General features: G+C 38.6%; 1 protein-coding gene across 5 annotated transcripts in view; it reads right to left on the reverse strand.

Annotated features, from left to right (window-relative positions):
- SMARCA2 (SWI/SNF related, matrix associated, actin dependent regulator of chromatin, subfamily a, member 2) overlaps nt 1-16849 on the reverse strand; it is a 177816-nt gene that overhangs the window by 158369 nt on the left and 2598 nt on the right. For all 5 annotated transcript variants that reach the window (XM_034774956.1, XM_034774955.1, XM_034774954.1 and 2 more), the window contains exon 2: nt 5545-5805. In XM_034774956.1, the coding sequence (XP_034630847.1) occupies nt 5545-5769 (225 nt within the window). In that variant the 5' untranslated portion in view covers nt 5770-5805. The remainder of the gene's footprint in view (nt 1-5544; nt 5806-16849) is intronic.

Here is a 16849-nt window from a genome sequence, read left to right on the forward strand (position 1 = left end):
AAGTATCAGGGGGTAGCCGTGTTAGTCTGTATCTACAAAAACAACAAGGAGTCTGGTGGCACCTTAAAGACTAACAGATTTATTTGGGCATGAGCTTTCGTGAGTAAAAACCTCACTTCTGCATCCGAAGAAGTGAGGTTTTTACTCACAAAAGCTCATGCCCAAATAAATCTGTTAGTCTTTAAGGTGCCACCAGACTCCTTGTTGTTTTTGTAGATACAGACTAACACGGCTACCCCCTGATACTTGACACCATGTAGGAAAAAAGTGCAGTAAGTTATAAAGAGAGAAAAGGAAAGAAAAAGACAGTGTAAGCATTTCTTCATAGAAAATCTGCTTTATACACAATGTGTTTAATAGAGCTGGCCAAAATAATAATATTTTCCACACACAAAATGCAAAGGAAATGAAGCCACTTTCATTTCACTTAAATTTTCACAAAATTAACCCTCACCTGAAATTGGGATTTTAGAAAAAATGACAAAAGGGAAGGGGAGAAGGAAAAAAAAATATTTTTTCATTTTGAATCAAATCTCTTTATTTAGAATGAGGGAAATATCTCTTGCAAAAAAATTAGTAATTAAAGCTATTTTTCATTAAAAAGCTTGGGAACAAATTCAACTAATCTCTAAGTCTAAAAATGAGTTTTGGCTGTTTTTAGCAGAAGAAGTTAAAAAACACAAAGCCCCTCTCCATTCTGAAGCAGCCCCTCCCCATGCTATGGGGCACCCTCTTCTGGTTTTGGAAAATTCACCAACATTGAAGAGGACACAGTTCTAGTTGCAGGTAGTCCACATGTTGCATACAGTTGCTACATTGACACGTGTAGAGTTGGGGCCAAATTCATTTCTGGTGCAACTACATTAGAGTCAGAGTCACACCGTGGTTGAATTTGAGCCACAGAGTTTTTAACCTAAAGAATCAAAGCTCTAGTCCCAGCTTTTCAGGTGGACACAGGGTGATTTATACTGAAAATTGGTCTCCTCTGCAACACTTGGGTCCATTATAGCATATGCTCTGGCATGAGTAGAGTGATTTCACTGTAATATACTAACAGGCTACAGCAAGGAAGGTTCCGTGACAGTTGGTAGGTCAGTTAAGAAGAGACAGCAGAACCAAGAGCCCTTTGAACAGGTTCCCTCCCCACTCCCTAATTTTAAAAAAAAAAGTACTAAAACACAGAAAGAGAGGATTGGTACCAGGGGAGAAACAAATGTATAACCAGAACGCCCCTACATCAATTATGGAGTGAGGGATTCACTTGTGGAACTGCAAAGCAACTTCACAGTTAAAAGGATGCTTTCGGGGGCAAAGTGACCCAAAGAAAATTTGGGGGGGGGGGTTAAAAGAGAAGCTTTTGCAAAACCTACGGCCAATACAAATATTTCCACAACTTTTAAACACGGGGGGGGGGGGGGGGGGGGGAGAGGAGAGTCTATAAATGACAGAGGGTTTAACAGTGAGGGTTTGACAAATGACTAGTGTAAGCAACCCAAGCATTATGAAAGTGAAATGTACTAGAAACTGATTACCAACACAGGTGAATCTGATTGATCTATTTTTTTAATTGTCCAAGCTATGAGAAGTTAAGATTAAAACAGCATGAACAGCAGGTGTTCCTAACTTAAATGAGAAATTTGTGCTTTTAAGTATAGTTTTCAACCTGACAGCCTCTATTTATAGAACAACCCCTAAGAAAAAGTCCTAGAAAATGTAACAGGAGCAGAACCCAATAGGGGTCTACAAAAATTAAGTCAAGTTACATATCTTTTCTATAGAATCATTGTATAGTTACATAGCAGGAATATAACCAACTCCATATAATAATTTAAAAAAATCTTACCGAAAGGATCTCTAACCCTACCTCACTCCTACTGGTCCCATACCCATTAAATTATATAAAGACTTTTTTCCATAAAGAATTTGTTGGGGAGAAGAGTATATCCTATAACAATGTAATGGTGCTACTCTGCGTTTTGGGGGATGGAGATAATATTTCACTTAAGTACTAATTATCATAGGAAATAATGAGCATTAGAGTTTAAGGTTTTTATTAAATGATCCTTTTTAAACACAGTTATTTTCCATTGTTCTATATAAATAAGCATTTGTGGGGACAAGCTGTATGTCATAAATTGTGTTTCTGGAAAATTGGGGAGGCCTCAATTACATGCAGGGCCACATGACATTCTCATTTACAGAATTCATATTTTAGGCAGTGGCTAAGCTTATGAAATATATCTTTTAACTACCCTGCCTTTATTGTATGTTTAAGTAACCACATTAATTCACAAATTGCACTGCATCACAATTACTTAAAGGTCAAATCTCCTTAGTTTACAAATGAAGAAAAAAAAAATTATGACAGACCTGCAGCCTCAGCCTGGGATCTGAGAGTCAAGCTGGATTATTTCTATTTATACACTGTCACTAGTGAATAAAATTTCTGCAGGCCAAATGTTGTCCAGTTATATATGTGCCATCAATGTAATTGCACTGGAATAATTGAGGGCATAACTGGAGGACAAGGGAGATGTGCACGTAGCCCTGGCAACTGGGTCTTTGCCAACAATTTTGTTGATCGTACATGAGCCAAAGGAGAATCCATTTCACTCTTCCAGAGGTCTGATTCTTCAAGGTTGACAGTAATAAGTTGTTTTTTCTCCACTGTTCCAGAAAAGTTAGTTTATTGTATTAGTTTTAACTATAAGTATTATATGTATATTATTGATTTATAGAAAGAATAATACGTTTTCTTGTAGGCAGTTGTTGGAATGCATAACTTATTTTTCACATCAGCATTGTTGTTAAATATACGAACTGTAGGAGTTATGCTTTTTTAACACCAACTGATAAATATTAACATGTGCTTTAATATGTTCTTTTTAATTTTGTATAAGGGTTCTATTATTCACTGCAAGTTAATGATGTGTCCAAATGGCAAGTGCATTTTTATATTTCATGTGTATAAGTATTTTTTAAAAAAACTCCACATATGGATGGGCCAGGCACATGTTCTCCAGCAGCACACTTCTATGGCACTTTTTCTCACAAGTAACATATTGTTGCGTTTGATCATAACTGAAGAGTCATGTTAGCTTACACAATACCAACCACTACTGACTGGTATCACAAATAGGTGACGTGATGCTGAATTAGCCGGCACAATGCTGGATATGATATTCTTTTGGAAGTTGCTTCCACAGTGCCTAAGGAGCCCAAATCCCACTGGCTTGCAATGAGACTCAGGATATGTAAACAAGTCAAGAACTGTATACGGGCTAGCAGCCCACCCAAGCTAGCTCAAATCTAGCCAGCATGAGTAACAATAACAGTGAACACAGTGCAAGCTTCAGAACAGGTTAGTGAGCCAACTATGTAGCCAGGAGACATGCCAGGCTTACACTACCCATGCTGAAGCCTGTGCAGTATTATCTGTACTGCTATTGTTACCAAAGCTAGCAGGATTTAAGCTAGCTCAGATAGGACAATCTTTGCTGCTTAGACATCTGCTACAGATCCTAAGTGCCTAAGTAACTTTTGAAAAAAGAGACTTAGATGCTTCTGAAAGTTTTACCCCTGGTCTATGCCAATCAGTCACCATTGTGTCAGCTATCTAGATTCTCCACAATCATGATCAAACACAATAAAATTTTCTAGCAAAGACAAGCCTAAAGATGCCCAGGACAACAGATCTGCTACTGTGGTCCACAAGAGAAAAAACAGCAGAGACTCCTTCCTCTCCTGTGAAGTTCCTGAGCTCTATAGAAGAGGAGAGCATGGAGTTTGTGTGGTAAATGCTCTTTCAGCATTTTAAAAAGGCACTACTAGGTGACCGGGAAGGGGTGGGGGCAAATTTAGAAGCTAGAGACACATTGTGAACCAAAAAATACTATGTAAATGGAATCTGTAGCTGCTCCTCTGCTGAACTGCTGATGCTTTCCCTCTTCTGCGTGCCTCAGGACCTCTCAAGAGACAAGCAGCAGTCAGAGATGGGGGGAGGCTAGGCAAGCAGCCCAGGAGCCCTTTGGAGTTCAGCAGCGCACTGACAGCAAGGGGCACTATATTGACACTACAGTCACTGACACTACAGACAAAAGATTGTAAGCAGGGTTTGTGGAGAGAAACAGATTAGAGCTCAGCTAATTTAATGCTTCAAGTTTTATGTGCATAAAATTTAAGCATTGAACTGACTAAGCCATACATCAGTTTGCCTCTTCAAACATGAAGATTTCAGAAGTTTTTACAATCAAGGACACTCCAGCAACCAGTGATCTGCCATGCTCTTAAACTCCACAGGGCCCTGGCCCCAGGCTTCTCTCCCCCGCAGGTGGGGTTTGTTTTATGAATGTTTTAATGACAGTTTTTCATGCCAAAGATTTTAGCCAAAGTCGTGTCCTTGGTGATAACTTTAAATGGCATCCTCACCGACAATCCAGTCAGCATGAAAGCTGATAATTTCGCTTCAAAATGTTTTTCCTTCAAAACTATCACATGAACAATCATGAGCAGCCAAACATGGAAACTGGGGCAGCTGAAGGAGAATTTAAAAAAAAATTAAGAGTTTACTTTAAAGGGGTAACTTTTTAAGTTGTAATTTGAAAACTGTTCTATCTACCCCTAATTCGGAGCACAATTCTAATTCCCCTTAGAAACAGTCACCAAAGTAAGTCATACTTAAAATATTTTACAGGAGCAAGACATAGGGTGTCTATATGGGAAACTAAGCCTGGCAGGTGAAGCTTTATTGCAACCTTAATGCCATAATAATTTTGCTGCATAATTAGAAGTCGGAACACATGGGAGAAAGTTTCGGGAAGAAATCCCAGACACAAATATTTTCAGACAGCAATGATTGAGCAAGGTATTTAAGCACATGTATAACTGTAAGCACACACATAACTATAAGTTCATAAGCCCCACTGAGGTCAGACTAGTCACCTGCTTTAAGTTACACATACATTCAAGTGTTTTAATGAGCTGGAGCTTATGTAAGTTAACTTGGAAATAAAAATTTTCATCAGTGTGGAAGTTCTTTAAGCATAAGCCTTTAAGAGGCATGAATTCCATTTTCATGAAGTTTCCTTCTGCAATAATAAAACAAAAAGGGAGAAAAATCCATTAAAATGCACTATGGAAGCAGAACATTTCCAAATGGACTTTTAAAAAAAGAGCCTGCCCTAAGATGTAATGTGTGGTATAATTAGAAAGATTGCCAGGCTGGCCTTGTGATGCTCCATATTTATTCTCTAGTGAGGACTCTACCATGTCAAAATGTGTGCAGTTTACAGGTCAGGTGACGACTTGTTTAACTGCCAGCAACTGCAGGCTTGAACTGATGTCTGGAAAAAAAAAAAAAAAAAAAAAGTCTGCACAATCTGAATTGTGCATCATCTCCAGTAATAAATATGGAATTTAGTTGGTAGTTTCACTGGTGAGCCATAAAATAGAACACAGGGCTGCAGGGGAGGACAATATAAAAGTATGCTTTTACCAGTAGATATAACTCTGAGAAACATAGTGCTCACTTGCAGATACAATTACCTTGTGCATTTGGTGCATGCCTTCCTGTGGATAATCACTGGGCCCCATACTGGGCATTGAATGTGGAACACTAGGGGGTCCAGGACTTGGTCCCATCATGCTGTGTACTGAACCTGGAGAGGGTCCTGGTCCTGGGCTAGGTCCTAGAATTGGTCCAGGTGATGGGCCTGGCCCCGGGGAAGGGCCGGGATGAGGCATTGCGCCAGGATCTGTTGGCGTGGACATCTATTTTCCGTCTCTTTTCCGATCAACAGAGCAGCTCTAATTTCAAAAAGAAACAAAACAGTATTTCTTACATAACATGAGGGTTAGTGGAGTATAGTCAGTAAGAAACTATGCTTGATAAAACAATTTTTTTGACTAGCATCACACACACAGGTGACTTGTCATCAGCAGAAAATGCTTCAATGATCAGTGTGATGCATCAATTTGCCCATCCTTCAAAAAGGTCATTGGAACACTAGAGAAATGAGACCGTTCAGGTAAGTTCTGGATATATTTATAAATCATACACAGCAGATGGATAAAAATAAGCAATTTTTTAAATTAAAAATTGGATTTTATTTATTTAAATTAAATACATGTTTATTAAAATGAACCGATTTAGAATTTAATTTAAATTGACAATTACAATAATTTAAATACAAAAATATTAAGCAGTTCATGTTTGCTGCCAACATTTTAAAAAAGCAAAACTACTGAACTGGTCAAAGTCACCGGGTAAGCACTCAAAGCCAGAGTTTGTTGAAGTGCTAAACCAGCTTCTGACAGCAGTAGCCTCTTCTGCAGGTTCAAAGAGAATATCTTCTTCAGTTTATTCAACTAGTTCAGTTCAATGACTAGTTCCTTCAAAGTTAAGAAACCAGTTAGGAGTTGAAAAATTAAGAGAACTTGTTTTCTCCTTCCGGTCTATAAATAAAACTGAGTGTGAAAGGATGAGATCTACTAGTTCTAAAATTTTCAAGGACAGAGTGACCAGAAACAATCAGTTTAATTCACAAACTACAGATAAGTTTTGTTTAATAAATCAGTTAATTTTAAATGCAAAACATATTTTCATAAACTTTTCTTCTTATGCATCCAGCACATTTAAGGTAGTTTATGTAATGAAAAAAATGTGCATTTTAAATTATTTGGATGGAAATTCAAATTTAAAGCTTGACACAAAATGATTAACTTTTTATTTACAGTGATTTACTAGATACTGCATCATTCACTATTTTCTAACAAATATAAAAATTGTAAAAATAATGTTAAGCAACATAATTGCTCAACTAAATGTGTATATATATAGATTTATCCTCCTGATTAGCAGAAAAAAGCACTAAATTCAGTGTAAAGGTCATACTTAGTTGTAAATCAACATGTTTGAACGGTTATCAAACGATAAGAATCAACCTTTCTTCAGGAAAATAACTGAAAAGTACAAATGCAAAACACGATTAAAACCGATAAATTAAATCAATGTTTCCTGCTTGCTGATTTTAAAATCAGGGACTTAAATCAAAATGACTTAAATCATTCCACCCTGCACAGAACAGCATATTTGATAGGCTACAGAAAACAACACCTGGAGAATATGACTGTAAGTAATTTAACTCATTAACACCAAATTATATCACATAAAGTTAGAGGGAAGATTGTTAAAGGCACGAAGGACACTAGGGCTAGTCTATACTAGAATTACTACATCTCTCCCATCGGCATAGTAACTCCACCTCCCCAAGCAGCGGTAGCTATGTTGGTGGGAGAACTTTTCCCACCAAAATAGCACCAGCCACACTGATGCTTAGGTCGGTGTAACTTACATCACTGGCAGCGGGGAAGAGGGGTGTGGGGGGGGGGGTATTCGCACCTCTGAGCTACATAGTTCTACTGAAGTAAGCGCTAGTGTGTACAAGCCCTTAGGCATCTAACTCACATCTATGAGTTTTGAAAATCTCTCCCTATGTGCCTCAGAGGTGACTGGAGTGAAGTTCTTACTTATAAAAATAATAATGCAAAAAAGGTAAGCATTTTATTAATATAAAATCTTTACAGTAGACAGAATTAAAAAAAAAACTCAAGACATTAATTTAGAACTTTTATTACCTCGGTGTGCAATAGTGATATCAAGTGAAATACACAAAGGACAAACTGCTCTGGAGTGAACAGAGAGTTGTAATTCACTTGAGGGGTTCTGCTGATGTCAGAAACCATGAGAATGCAGCTCATGTGACTTATAAAATGACAAGAGCCCAGAGAATGAATTAGAGGCCCTCAAACTCGCTGGAGAGCCAACTATTTTATTTATTTCTGTGTACTTAACAAAACAAATGGAAGCAGGATACAAGCTGGGATCATTCTTCATCTCTATCACACATAAGAGTTTTGTCAGTGACTAACATTTAGAACTTTTAGTTCACCAGTGTCAATGAAAGACTCTTGTAATGCAAGAGAACATGGATATCCTCTAAGTCAATGAAAGGAAATGATTACGTCATTCCCTGTCACGGTTTGACAAGAAATAATAATAATAATAATAATTAACTTATCTAAGACTACAACAAAAAACTATTACTTATTTCTAAATCAGGTGCTTTAAAAATAATAATTCTAGTTTTACCGTATGGCATCAAAATATAGTAGAGTTAACAGAGTTCTGCAGGAAGAGCGGACGTGTCAGGGGACTGATAATGAGACACAGAAACGTTAATCTCCCAGATCTAGAGCCAAAGACATGCAAATTAAGCCGTAACACAACCACATTATCCTCTAGTGGCTGTTCAGTGACGTATATGAAATAAGTCATCTCTACCCAGTTATTAGAGGACAGGTGTAAACCATCATCGTAATTTGTCTACTGGTTCTGCTAGTTGGTTGCCAAGGATTGAATGGACATAAAAAAGAAAACTTACCCTACAGTCATTCCACTAGGTTAGACAGGAGACCCGTAGGCAAAGCAGGATGGGGAAGGTTACACTGCTGGCTGTTCCCTACTGCTTCTGTTCTGTGCATATGGAATTTGAAGTTTACGGTATTTACAATCTTGCTACTTTCAACAAGCTGTGTGTTCACAAAACCAAATATTTCAAATAAGAAAAAGGTCTACTACATTGAGAGCATTCCCTGATTTCTCCCCATTACCTAAGTGTTGTCAGGAGTCAAAAAAGTTTTCACAAGCTTTTATTTATAAACTCTCTACTATTATGTTTTATTATTTATTTCTCTACTTTGATTCAAAGCAACAAATTGGAACAAGTGCTGTTGAACTCACTTAAAATAAACTATCTTGGGAGCCCACTCCTTGCAGAGTGAGACGTAGTGATACCTCTGAAGCTTTACTCTTCAAAACAAAAGATAACAACAGAACACCACAGGGCCTAATTAGTCCCCCTGCAATCCCATGGCATCCCCACAAAAGGAATCATGTTTTTAAATGATCACAACTGTATACAGCTTCTTAGAGGCCTGCAATAAGACTGTTCTTGGAATCAAAGACATTTCCACACAGCAAAAAGAGTTTTTAAGGGATATTCACCATGCTGAAATGTACAGCAACATTACAAGGACCCTTTTATAGTTGTCTCTCTATAACATGGAAGTCAAACACATTTTAACAAGGTAAAACCTAGCAGCACCACCACCATTAAGGCTGCATTTAACAGAAACTATGCAATCAATGTGAAAGTACAATAACTATTTTCATTGCACAGCATCCTGAAATCCAATATCTCATGCATTACTTGTACCTAAACCTGTCCATTAGAAGAGATATTGAACACTCCCTTTATATGCACATTTATTTCAAACTTAATTTTGAGTTTTCATAAAAATTAACTGGCCTCAGTTACAGCTGAGAACGAATGGATATAAACTGGCCGTGGGGAGGTTCAGGCTTGAAATTAGACGAAGGTTTCTGACCGTCAGAGGGGTGAAATATTGGAACGGCCTTCCGAGGGAAACGGTGGGGGCGACGGACCTGTCTGGTTTTAAGATTAAGTTAGATAAATTTATGGAGGGAATGGTTTAATGGTAAAACATAGTAGTCAAGGAAAACCAAGAAATGGTAGGTAAATTGTATAATGGCTGACAGGGGTCAGGCTGGTGACTCTTGCCTATATGCTCGGGGTCTTACTGATCGCCATATTTGGGGTCGGGAAGGAATTTTCCTCCAGGGCAGATTGGCTGAGCCTCTGGAGGTTTTTCGCCTTCCTCCGCAGCATGGGGCAGGGATCTCTAGCAGGAGGGTTTCTGCCAATTGAAGTCACCTAAAACAGGATTGGGGACTTCAGCAGCAGAGTCCAGGGAAGGGGTAGGGACGGTTTTATGGCCTGCAGCATGCAGGGGGTCAGACCAGATGATCATAATGGTCCCTTCTGACCTTAAAGTCTATGAGTCTATGAGTTCAGGTAAACTGCAAGATAATTTATATGTACATTAGAAAGTTCATGTATGCGAACTTGGAAGATTCAACATTCATTTCTAATGAGGTACCAACTGCCTAAGCTGTAAAAACAATCACTACTGGGGTGAATCCTGCATGTCTTACTCCAGATCAAGCCCTTTAGTTTTATTTCTGTTAAGAGGGATAAACTCACCCAATCTTGTAGGATAACATTGTGGAATCTTCTTAAACCGATTTATATTCAGAGATTTTATTTTACAAAGAACACAATTCTTCTATACCAAGCAGTAAATTATAAGAGCTAACTTCTTGGAGGAATATAAAAAAAATCAATGACTATGGCTATGAGCCACCAGCAAGTTCTGCCTGAGGGTCCACAGGATTGAATAGAGGTGGGGGTCCAAACTACTTTCTCTGACAGAAGTGGTCTGCAAAATGAAAAAGCAGTGAGCCACTCTATAAACCAGAGAAGTTTATACACTATTCTAGCAAATGAGGATCCGTTGATAAGGCAGAACTGTTAAAAAGATTATGGCTTAATAGGTTTGAAGAATATGTGGGGTATATGTTTACGGGGATCATCAAAGAGACTTAGGTGGCCAACTTTTGAATTTCAAGGGGAGTTGAGTACATAACTACTTTAAACTCCTCTGAAAAATCTCAGCCTCAATTCAAATGCAAAATTTCACCAAGAGATACCAACTGCAATGTTGGCAGAGTGTGGGTCAAATTCTGTCCAGATTACACCAGCATATCTCTGGCTAGCATTTGGCCCTGTGTATTTAGATAAGTAAACAAAAGAACACTATCACAGTCAGTCTTGGTCGATTAGTTTGGACTGGGAATTTACTTTGTTACAGATATGAGAAGAGCATTTCCAATAGTGGTTTAAGAATTATATTAAAAAAACAACACATTTCTCCTGACCCATATAGTCAGGACTAAATGCCCAATCTTGCAGTCCTCACAAGACTTCATTGAAGCCAAAATATTACTGTGGCTTCAAAGAAAGTTTGCATCTGTTTTTTAACTGAATCCTGAATTACATTCTAGAACCCCTTTACATCAGAGGGAAAGTTCCCAAGCCAATGGCTCATCAGGTGGAGATGGTTACGGCACTTCAGTTTCATAGCCAACAGTACACCAGCAAGTGATGTGGCCAGCATCACATCCAACTGCCTTTGACTACCATAATGGATCAGGTACCTATTTTGCAGCTATATGAACTGGAAGTGGCCTTTCAGTGTGAGACTGAGTGAGACACAAACCCACAATCTTCAGGATTGAAGTCAAGCACCTTAACCACACAGCCACCACATCTTGGTACCTTTATATCAGGGTCCTCAAATTCCTACCAGGAAGAGCACTAAACTGCATGGACTGCAGACACAGGAAGGGCTCTGCTGGGTCCATATGTGTGTGGGAGAGAGAGTCCCCCTTGTGTATGGAAGAGGATAGAAAGGCATGTGGTATCTCTCTGTGTGTGGACTGAGAGAGAAAGCAATCTGGCTTTCTTTCCCACACTTATATGGGCCCAAGGGATCCTTTTCTGTGTCTGCAGTCTATGTTGGGGGAGCAGTTGATGACTGGGCTCACCCTGGGGATGCATGCTATCCTCCCTCCTGATCTTACGTTATCTGGATCTCCCACACCATAGGCCAGATCCAGGAAGGAGTTCATGTCAGTGTGGCTCCAGTTAAGCTACATGGGGACAGGAGATGAGGGAAAGTCCATGGGATCCAGAACTAAGGCAAAATGCCTCCTGGGGATCTCCCAGTTTTGTGGCCAGATCCTACAGCCTTTTCTGGACCAGTCATTGTTGAGTGGGGTGCAGAAATGTTCATATTCTGTAGAATTTGAATGAGTTATCAGAGCCAGATAAATACCTTGACCACAAAATGTTTGACCCTACTGCTTTGTGTGTCCCCAGAAGATTTCACTGAGGTGCTTGTAAGAAGGTGGCTGGAAAGCCTAGGGCTGGAGTAATCAATTATTTTTTGTCAAGGTCCAGATTTCTTGTTCAAGGTATAGTCAAGGTACAGAGAAAATAATAATAATGATAATAAGTAAATAAAAAGATTTCAGGATCTGTTCAAAATTGTTTGGCGGTCTGGATTTGACCTGTACTCTGCCTATTGACTACCCCTGGCCTGATTACAGGACACCTAGGTTGAGTCAGGTGATCCCAATGCAAACGGCAGCAGGAAGCCACGGGGTGGCTGGCCATTCCTGCAGTGAGGGAACTGCAGAGTGAAGCTGCAGGGAAAGAGGGTCTTCCTGCAGTGGTCCCTGAGGAAAAGACAGTTCCTCAGGAAGAAGGGGCTGTGCCCAGCTTAAGCCTGGGTGGAAGATTTTGTGTGTGAACTTTGTTAATTTAATAAAACATACAGGCTTTAAGAAGAGCTGTGACTGAAAGAGAGATTGTGGAGTTTGTTGCAGGAGAAGGGGAAAACAAGGGCAGGGCACAGCAGAGGCACCTCTAGCCATGAGGGGGCATGCGGTCATCCCTGTTACAAGTGCTCTTGGTTGCTAAATAAATACTACTAAACAATACATAAAGAACAATGCAGCGGTTTTACTGGCATTTGGGTGCCCACTGGTTTGATTTTTAAACACCAATAGCAGCTGAGCACACTACAGAATACATACAGCACCACATTAAGTTAAATAGTCCACACCGAATGTCACAAATAGCTCTCACCCCCTAGTGCCCTAACCAAGCATAAACCTGGAGTTACTCATATTAAGCAAGTGGTTGACCAACACAGAGGTGTTTCATTATGCTCTGAAGGTCAAAATCTGGTGGAACAAAGAAAAAAAAAAAAATCCTTAGCCAGGAATGCCTCTACTTTCAAATCCCCAACATGTCTGTCAGCTGATCTCATTTGGAATGATGGCCTTTGAGGTAGCCAGATCTAAACCATTTAGGGCTTTAGCTATCAGAAACAAGACTGAATTGCTCCAGAAGCAGAGTGGAAGCTACTACAGTTCAAAGAATGGAGGTATAGTATGCTTACACTCTAAGGGCTTGTAAGGTGTAATCTACAATCCACTCTAAGGGCTTGTCTACACATGAAAATTATACAGGGATAAGGTAGGGTATGAATTTAAACCACTAGTTGTTATACTGGTGTACGTCATAACTCCTAGGTAGACACTCTTATTCTTGAACAAGAAAGCCTTTTTCCAGTTTAGCTCATGTGGCTTTCTAAGCAGTTTAAGCTAAACCAGAAAAAGCCACTCAGACCAGAATAAGTGTCCACCTAGGGAGTTATAATGTCCTGGGCAGACAAGCCCAAAGGCGACATGCTTCTACATTCTACCCTAGATGACGCTCTGAGGTGGCCTTTAAGGTTAAGCAAAGTAGTATTACCACCTAGAGTTAACAGATGCATGGATACTTGTTGCTGTTCCACATCAGGGAAAGGTTGCAACATCTTGGCTAGATCCAAACAAAATAAGCAGAGCAAGCCACCGCTATTACCTGGGTAGAACATTTGGGCACCCCAAAGGACCCTGAGACTGCAGATCGCTTTTTCATGGGACAGATATACTCTAGCAACAGACGGAGCAATCACACATATTTTCAATTCCTCTAGTTGTTGCCCCTCACCAGCAAACAGAACCTTGATCTTTTCCAGACCAAGTCAACCTAGATTGGATCTTAGCCAGATAACGCAAAGCAAGGAAACTGCACCATGAGGATCTCATGGAAAGACAATGCACAGCTGAGTGTCAGCAACAAGCTGACAACACTGCAGCCCAGAATGCCTCACAATGTTATGATGTTACAATATTCTGATGTTATCTATTGGGAAGTAATGACCATTCAACCCATCTCCAGACTGAAGTCATGGCCAGCAGGTGTTTTTAAAAGATACAACAGAAAATCACCTGTTCATGCTCTCTGTATGTGTGTATATATATCTCCTCAATATATGTTCCACTCTATATGCATCCGAAGAAGTGGGCTGTAGCCCACGAAAGCTTATACTCTAATAAATTTGTTAGTCTCTAAGGTGCCACAAGTACTCCTGTTCTTTTTACGGATACAGACTAACACGGCTGCTACTCTGAAACAGAAAATCAGGATACTTTGTTACTGAAAGCAGAAAACAGGGGTGCTTTCTGTGTCAATACGGAAAATAAGAATTACGTTACTAACTTTTCATAACATTTGCTTAATTTCTTGTAAATAAAAAAGTCACATTGTATAACTGAAACCAAAAAATTCTGAAAGTTGAAATCAGAAAGTACTGAAGGGAAATCATTATATAATAAAATGAATGAACCACATTTACAAATAATTCCAATGTATTATGCATCTGTTAAATTCTTACAAAATACCACAGCATTAGACAACATCTTTTAGAACACTAATATTGTTGTTTAATCACAAGTGAGCAATATTGTGAAAAAAGGGTACACAGAACATTAGAAACCAGTAAAGGTGAAGGACCAGATCATCAACTCATGTAAACAAATGTACTTCCATTTATATCAATGGTACTAGACACATTTACACCAGCTGAGGATCTGGCTTCACATATTTAAGGAATTCATGACAAAGATCACTTTTGGAAGGCAACTTGCAGTAGTACAAACTAGAGGAGTTAGAAATAAGTCCACTGAACTGCCTATCCTGGTAATAACTAAGATCAAGTCCTCTCCCCAACAAGTCTGCATGTGAAGTGAGTAGCACTCTTCAGTGCGACACATGTGGATTTTACTCTGCTTAGGGGGACTGAAGACTGACTCAAGGCTTTTCTGATTGGTTAGGGATTAAATTACTACACTGTGACCTTTTCTACAGGCATTAATCACAGTTATTGAATGTCCTCTTCATATCAGATTCTGAAGAACACAAGCCCATCCATTAGGGTGCGGGAGAGGGAAAACAAATCATTGTATTATTTAGGGGCACAGATTGACCTTGTCTTCACAAGGGGAAAAAAAGGTGTGTTCTTAACCCAAGTTAGCTAACTCAAGGTAAAATCCTAGTGAAGACAAGTTTTGTAGTTTTCACGTGAATATCTAACTCACACACCTTGAGCTACCTAAATCAGGTTAAGAACACAACTTCTTTCCTAGTGAAGACACAAGCTGTATGAGGTGATGTGTACTCCCCCAAATCTATTTCTAACATTATAGTTAGATACCCCACCCTTTGAAAATCTGGTTTTGCAATAGTCCCTACTACCCTACAAGGATAAAAAAAGAAAGAAGAAGATGGAGGCAGAAGAGAGAGACTTTTGAATGGGAAGAGGGGACTTTAAATGTGTCAGACAAAAAAAATTCCATTCACATCCCCAGTTTCATTGTCATCTCATGTTTGTAAACTACCCAACATGTGTGTTAAAATGAGGACTTGCTCTTTCAATGTTCCATTCTCTATTTTATCTTGCTAATGAGTCAAACTTCTGCCTGCCACCATTTTCATGACAAGTGATCTTTATGTCACAATCCTGCGTTTCTTACTTCAGTGGGGGAATCAATCAGAAAGAAGAAATTGTGCTGAGGTGGGTGGAGGTCTAGGAGGCTTTCTTTACATGCAATCATAATCAATAGCAGCAAAGAATACACAAAGAAGTGTTTTAATAATTTGTGGAAGGTGTTCTCATTTGCTCCCTAGTGATAATTCCCCTTTAAAAAGGGATCACATCAATATTATTAATCAGGACCATAATGTGAGAAAGAGTCCAGACATATTTTTTTTAAAGTTTTTACTGTGCACCTTCTGATCTTAACTTCAAACAAAAACTGAAAATAAGATATTTGCAGATGTTAATTTTAGTTACACTTCTGTCAAGAATACATTAAATAGAATTCCAACATTCACAATATAAAAGTGCTAGCTGGGTCACTTTTTTCTTGTCAATCTCAAGCTTAGGTATTGGTCAAAGCACTTTTCAGACTTGACGAGAAATGCTCACAGACCACTTTAGAAATGAATAAAAGAAAAAGATCTAAGACTGCTTTTGAACACATTCTTGTGGTGCATATTTTCTATGAAACACCATGGTAATGCAAGTCCTGAAGCTGAGACATAACTCATAAGAGAGATACTGTATTTAACAAAGCATTACCTTCACCTCTGTCAAGTCCACATGTGTTACACGATATGACTAACTTTGAATTTATTTAAAAATGCTCATTACTGGTATGATCTTTTTCCCTCATACTGCTGATGTGTTACATATGGGCATAAAACCAGTCTATAATCCTGTCCTTTTGGTACATCATTTTTTTTCTTTGATTAACAAAAGGACTCAAAGAAAAAAAGTCAATGAGAATAATAGGGCAATTAGGTTCCCAAAGAGAAAGTGTGCCTTGATTTGCATAACAATACACTAACTCACGCAGCAAAAGCTGCCCCACCTCCTAACATGTAATTGGTATATACTACTAAAGGAATGGAATTCTGGCTTAATATTTATTGTCCTACTCCAGACCTCCGGGGTTAGTGGCTGGAACTAAAGGATACTAAAGTAAAGGATTTTTTTATTTATTTTTTTTTAATGCAAAGAGAAGAACAATGCTGTACATGATATACCTGGAATATGCCTTTTTAAGAAAAAAAAAATAACCTCCGTATTTAGTTTGCTATAATTTTCAAACCTTTGTATCTAACTATGCAAATTAATAACCAGTTATCTAAAATCTTAATCAAAATAATTATAAGAGAATGGAAACCTCTCAAACATTTGCAAATTGTGATAAATAAAAATGAAGGGTAAAACTGCAAGCACAAAGGAAAACCAGCTCAAATACACTCTATATAACCACTAAGATTTAATCAAAATAAGCATTTAATAATATAGTGGCATTGATTTTTTTCAACCTAGTTATTTATTGTAGTAAAAACCTAATTCACCAACATCTCTTTGCTGTTCTTTAGTATTTGTTGTTACACTATCA

This window comes from Trachemys scripta, chromosome 6, assembly GCF_013100865.1.
Source record: "Trachemys scripta elegans isolate TJP31775 chromosome 6, CAS_Tse_1.0, whole genome shotgun sequence".
NCBI classification, from domain to species: Eukaryota; Metazoa; Chordata; order Testudines; family Emydidae; genus Trachemys; species Trachemys scripta.